This window comes from Chiloscyllium plagiosum, chromosome 13 (genome assembly GCF_004010195.1).
Source record: "Chiloscyllium plagiosum isolate BGI_BamShark_2017 chromosome 13, ASM401019v2, whole genome shotgun sequence".
NCBI classification, from domain to species: domain Eukaryota; kingdom Metazoa; phylum Chordata; class Chondrichthyes; order Orectolobiformes; family Hemiscylliidae; genus Chiloscyllium; species Chiloscyllium plagiosum.
Window position 1 is genome coordinate 59,961,823 of NC_057722.1, and position 6,645 is coordinate 59,968,467.

At 40.3% G+C, this 6,645-nt stretch overlaps 1 protein-coding gene across 3 annotated transcripts in view; it reads left to right on the forward strand.

Moving 5' to 3' along the window:
* The window catches only part of LOC122556107 (deleted in malignant brain tumors 1 protein-like), a 71,079-nt gene that overhangs the window by 50,090 nt on the left and 14,344 nt on the right, over positions 1-6,645 (forward strand). For all 3 annotated transcript variants that reach the window (XM_043702565.1, XM_043702566.1, XM_043702567.1), the window contains 2 exons: positions 672-977; positions 2,249-2,380. In XM_043702565.1, coding sequence (XP_043558500.1) covers positions 672-977; positions 2,249-2,380 — 438 coding nt within the window. The remainder of the gene's footprint in view (positions 1-671; positions 978-2,248; positions 2,381-6,645) is intronic.

A 6,645-nucleotide genomic window follows, 5' to 3' on the forward strand; every position in this document is an offset into this window, starting at 1 on the left:
AACATATTGCCTCTGTTCAGGACTGTTGAAATCTGGCAAAGTTCAACATAACTGTCAACTTTTCAATTACACTCAGCAGGCTCCATTTCCATGTTTTAAATGATCTCTCTTTAAACATGAGGAAACAGTTATCTTCTGCTGTACAAATTGGTCAACTTATTTATTTTTTGGATTGCAGCAAATTATCCCAGAGCTGTGAATTTTTAAAAATTCACATCACGTGACCAGGCTGTCACTGGCTCATCCAGCATTTCTTGTTTGTCCTATTTCTTGAAGAGAGTGGGGTAATGATCTGTCTTCATGAACGACAACAGTCCTTGGGATGCAGGAACATAGTGTTGCTATCTAGGGGAGGTAGAAGATTTTGACTGAGCGACCAAAAAGGAAATGATAGCAGATGAATTTGAAGATGGTATGTAGCTTGGAGTGGCATTTTAGCTGCTGGTACACTATACATATGACCTTGTGACCTTGTCTACATATGTGTCAGAGGTCATGTGTTTTGAAAGTGCTGTTGAAGGAGTTTTGATAAGTTATTGCAATGTACTTTGTAGATGGTACACCCTGTGTCATTTTTTTTTCTTAATCCTGGAACAAGGCAAACAAAGCAATTATATTCAATTGCAAGTTAAAACACTTCAAATTCTCACACACAACTTTTGTTTCTGCAGAATTGCAGCTGGCTGCAGGATTTAATAATTGTTCTGGAAGAGTTGAAATATTCATCAATGGTACATGGGGAACAGTTTGTGATGATTCCTGGGATAAGCAGGATGCTGCTGTGATCTGTCGGCATTTAAACTGTGGTATTCCAATCTCACCTCTGGAAGAGGTGCTGTTTGAAAGAGGAAATGGCACAATATGGATTGATGAAATTAAATGCAAGGGGAGTGAATTATTCCTGTGGGACTGCCAATTGTCAGTAATGGCCAATCATGACTGTGAACATAAAGAAGATGTCAATTTGATATGCTCTGGTATGCCATTTTAAATTGAATCTTGATTTTACTGCACTGATCTTTATATTCAATACACTCTATGCTCTCATTTGTTCTATCTGTGTCCTAAACTTATATTACAACTTCTAGAATTCTCCAGTTCTTAGATTTTGTGTATTACCAATAGTAATCATTTCATCATAATTCCTTCATTTAGAAGATACTCTAATCTATAAATCAAATCTACAAATCAAATGTCCAAAGTGTATGACTGAATCCAGACCCATAAGAGTTCTATTTGCCACAATTCAATTCATCTACCATTTGGAGGTTTCTCTGTTTTCTGCAACATTTAGATTAGATTCCCTACAGTGTGGAAACAGGCCCTTTGGCACAACAAGTCCACACCGACCTTCTGAAGAGTAATCTACCCGGACTTATTTCTCTCTGATTAATGCACTTAATGCTATGGGCAATTTAGCATGGCCAATTCACCTGACCCGCACATCTTTGGACTGTGGGAGAAAACGGAGCTCCTGGAGGAAACCTACACAGACACTGTGAGAAAGTGCAAACTTCTCACAGATAGTCGCCCAAGGCTGGAATCAAACATGGGTCCCTGTCACTGTGAGGTAGCAACGCTAACTGCTGCCTCACAGTGCCAGGGACCTGAGTTCAATTCCTGCCTCAGGTAACTGTGTGGAGTTTGCACATTCTCCCCGTGTCTGTGTGGGTTTCCTCCGGGTGCTCCAGTTTCCTCCCACAGTCCAAAGATGTGCAGGTCAGGTGAATTGGCCATGCTAAATTGCACATAGCATTAGGTGCATTAGTCAGGGAGAAACACAGGGTAGGGGAATGGGTGTGGGTGGGTTACTCTTCGGAGTGTTCAATATGGACTTGTGGGCCTGAAGGGCCTGTTTCCATACTGTAGGGAATCTAATCTAGTCTAATCTCACTGAGCCACTGTGCCGCCCCATTTACTTTGTCAGTTCTCTAGAAGTCAGCTTTAATCTTTAATATATATCTCTTTCCTCACACTGAAGTTATATTTTTACATTATTTCCCCATCCATGCTACAACCTGCTGTATTTCCCAATATTTCTACTTAGTGCAATTGGTGCCTAACACCAGGTTACAATCAAATGTTGTTCAAAAAATGGAAAGTGCAAAATTCAGATTGAGTACCCTACTGAATCAGGATTGAACTAATACATCTAAGTAACTGTAACAACGAATGCAATAACAGAGTTCCTGCCAGATTACGTGCTTCTTGTCCAGTTTCACTGACAAGTAATTGTTTTTAATTACAGGCCATCAAGAATTCACAGTGCCTTTCAACCAGCAAAGAATTCCTCTCTTCATCATCCCTTGTGTTTTTGTTATTCTTTTGATTGCTGTGTCAATTGCTTTGGCTGCAGAATTACAGGGAGGCTTTCAGAAAGGTTGGTTAATTTAATCTTAAAAGCTCTGCTCCAGAAGTATTATGGTTGATTCCTGCTAATCTTGCTAATCTACAATTCTTACAGTTTGCAGGAAGGATGTGGTCACATGTTAGTTAGACACAATATGCAAGGACATTAGACAATTAGAGAATTTTCTTTAAACATTGTTGAAAGGAGACCAGCATTTGAAACTTTTTACCTTGCATTCATTAGACGAGGGCACAAGAAACAGACTTGAAGAGTTTGCATTTAACACAACATGAGAAGTGGGTACTGATTCGTTGGAGCATGATTGGCACAAAGATGAGGCAAGTGGGATAGTTAACAGGCCATCTTCATTCTCAGACCTGTCAGAGAAATTAGAGTCATAGACTTGTACAGCATGGAAACAGACTCTTCAGTTCAACCCATCCATGCTGACCAAATATCCCAACCCAATCGAGTCCCATCTGCCTGCAGCTGGCCCATATCCCTGCAAGCCTTTCCTATTCATATACCCATCGAAATGCCTCTTAAATGTTGCAATTGTAACAGCCTCCACCACTTCCCCTGGCAGCTCATGCCATACGTGCACCACCGTATGTGTGAAAAGGTTGCCCCTTCGGTTTCTTTTCTCTCTTTCCCCTCTTACCCTAAACCTATGCCCTCGAGTTCTGGACTCAACAACCCCAGGAAAAAGACTTTGCCTATTTACCCTATCCATGCCTCTCATAATTTTGCAAACCTCTATAAGCTCACCACTCAGCCATCGACGCTCCAGGGAAAGCAGCCCTAGCCTATTCAGCCTTTCTCTATAGCTCAAATCCTCCAACCCTGGCAACATCCTTGTAGATCTTTTCAGAACCCTTTCAAGTTTCACAACATCTTTCCGATAGGAAGGAGACCAGAATTGCATGCAATATTCCAACAGTGGCCTAACTAATGTCCTTTACAGCCGCAAAATGACCTTCCAACTCCTGTATTCAATACTCTGACCAATAAAAGGAAGCATACCAAATGCCTTCTTCACTATCCTATCTACCTGTGACTCCACTTTCAAGGAGCTATGAACCTGCATTCCAAGGTCTCTTTGTTCAGCAACACTCCCTGGGACCTTACCATTAAGTGTATAAATCCTGCTAAGATTTGCTTTCCCAAAATGCAGCACCTTGCATTTATTTGAATTAAACTCCAACACCACTTCTCAGCCCATTGGCCAATCTGGTGAAGATCCTGTTGTAATGTGAGGTAACCCTCTTCGCTGTCCACAACACCTCCAATTTTGGTGTCATCTGCAAACTTACTAACTGTACCTCTTATGCTTGCATCCAAATCATTTATATAAATGACAAAATGCCAATCCTTGTGGCACTCCACTGGTCACAGGCCTCCATGTCCGAAAAACAACCCTCCACCACCACCCTCTGTCTTCTACCTTTGAGCTAGTTCTGTATCCAAATGGCTAGTTCTCCCTGTATTCAATGAGATCTAACCATGCTCATCAGTCTCCCATGGAGAACTTTGTCCAACGCCTTACTGAAGTCCATAGAAATCACGTCTACCACTCTGCCCTCTTCAATACTCTTTGTTCCTTCTTCAAAAAACTCAATCTAGTTTGTGAGACATGATTTCCCACGCACAAAGCCATTGGTCAGGGCATTGCTATCAGGATACAGCAGATATTGGCTATCTCTATGACACTTTTTGTTTTGAAAGTATCGCGTTTCTTACATCCTAGTTCAGCTGAGTGCAAGACTGCTATAAACCAGACAAACCCCTCTCTAAATATATTAAGAAGATAGGGTTTAGGCTATTTTTCTACCTTATTTTAAAGCCAAGTGCCAGGCTTTGTCTTCCAGATGAAATTTGATTGATCAAACTACCAATCTTGAAGCAAAACACACCTTCTTCATATACAACAGTTCAAATGCATCAAAAGAAAGAAAGAAATTGGAATTACATAACTCTGTTGGAAACCTTAACAGAATAATATAATTATTTAACTACTAAACAGTAACTGTTTCAATATAGTAACGTCACATAAATACACATTTAAAAAGGCAAATTCAGTAAAATAGATTGTCTCACATGCAGTTCTCTAGTCCAGCAGGAAAATCATCAAGAGAATTTTCTCGGAGAGAAAGAGAGTAGCAGGGAGAGATGTATTGCAGCTCCAAAACCCAATTTCAAGACCCCAAAAACGGCTACTGAGAAACTAAAACTAAAAATAAAACATCAAAATATGCTCCTAAAACCATAATATCATCACACCTTCCCCCTTCAAATAATGAACCAGAAAGAAAGCTTCATTTTAAAAAATATTTAATCTTCCACTATTCGTAGATTGCAATACAGTACATTACTTTCACTCAAAGCATGCAAATGTTCACTGCAAACATCCAGTTCAAATTGTTTTTCCCACCACCAACTGACTTCCTAAATCAAAGTTGTGATAATCCATTGACAATTGTGTTCTCTTGTCCTTCCATGTGTACAATTTTCAAATTGAATGGCTGAAATATTGAGCTCCAAATCAACAGTCTGGAATTTTTATCCTTAAGTTTTCCACATATTTTAAGGGGTTAAGATCTGTTTATACAATTGTCTCAGACACATTAGTGGCAATATGAAAGTAGAAATGTTCAATGCCTACAGTAAGCACAATATCTCCTTCTCAATTGTGGAATATTTCTGTTGATGGTTATTCAGTTTTCTGGAAAAATACTTAATAGGTTTGTCTATCTTCTCAGTTTGCAAGAGTTTAGCACTGACAGCCGCATCACTCCATCGATAGTCAACTTGAATGGCTTTGCTTAATTAGGTGTGACTAACACGAGGACAGTGGTTAACACAGCGTTCATGCTGTCAACTGAATTCTGACATTTCTGCATCCACTGAAAGTTTCTGCACAAGTCAGTCAGTGGTGCAATTACAATGCTAAAATTTGATACAATCTTCCAACAAAAACACTCAGACCCAAGGATTGTAGTACTTCCCTCTTTGTTGATGGTTTGGGAAACTGCTCCATCACCATTGTTTTCACATCAGTTGGGGCCATCTTTCCATGTTCAATTATATAGCCCATGAACACAACTTGAGTTTTTGTGAACTCATCCTTAGCCAGGTTTATCACCAAGCCCGCCTACCGAAGTCGATCTCACAATTTTGATAGATGTTGCAAATGTTCCTTCCTTGGATGACTAGAAATCACCAGATCATCAATGCACTCCCCAAAATTGGGTAATCCTAAAATGACTTTATTGTTTTGTCTTTGAAATGTTTTAAAGTTTTATTTTTAAGATTAGATTCCCTATCACGTGGAAACAGGCCCTTTGGCCTAACAAGTCGACACCGACCCTCCAAAGTGTAACCCACCCAGACCCATTTCCCTCTGACTAATGCACCTAACACTGTGGGCAATTTAGCATGGCCAATTCACCTGACCTGCACATCTTTGGACTGTTGGAGGAAACCTACGCAGACACAGGGAGAATGTGCAAACTCCACACAGACAGTCATCCGAGGCTGGAGTCAAACCTGGGTCCCTGGTACTGTGAGGCAGTAGTGCTAACCACTGAGCCGCCGTGCCACCCCAAAAAATAATTAATAGGTTAAATGTGTGACATATTTTTGATACGGAATGTAAATGACTTTAAACCATTACAGTCCATTTGGTGTCAAAACAGCCAAAATTTCCTTCACTCTTTTGAATAAAGGTACCTGCCAATATCATCTCAGTAAGCCCAACCTAGAAATGTAATTTGCTTCTCCATCTTAATACAGTCTTCCAAATGAGGAATAGGATTTGATTCAGATTTTGTAAATATATTGACTTTCTGATAGTTCACACATAATCATTAGGTACCATCTGGTTTTGATACTGTTACTATGTGTGAACTCCATACACTGCAACTCACTTTGATTATATTGTCTTTGAGCAAGAGTTCAATCACTTTTTGAACTGACTCCAACTTTAGAGAGGTAAAAATAATGACTGCAGATGCTGGAAACCAGATTCTGTATTAGTGGTGCTGCAAGAGCACAGCAGTTCAGGCAGAATCAGAGGAGCAGTAAAATCGACGTTTCGGGCAAAAGCCCTTCATCAGGAATAAAGGCAGAGAGCCTGAAGGGTGGAGAGATATGCTAGAGGAGGTTGGGGTTGGGGAGAAAGTAGCATAGAGTACAATAGGTGAGTGGGGAAGGGGATGAAGATGATGGGTCAGGGAGGAGGGTGGAGTGGATAGATGGAAAAGAAGATAGGCAGGTAGGACAAGTCATGGGGACAG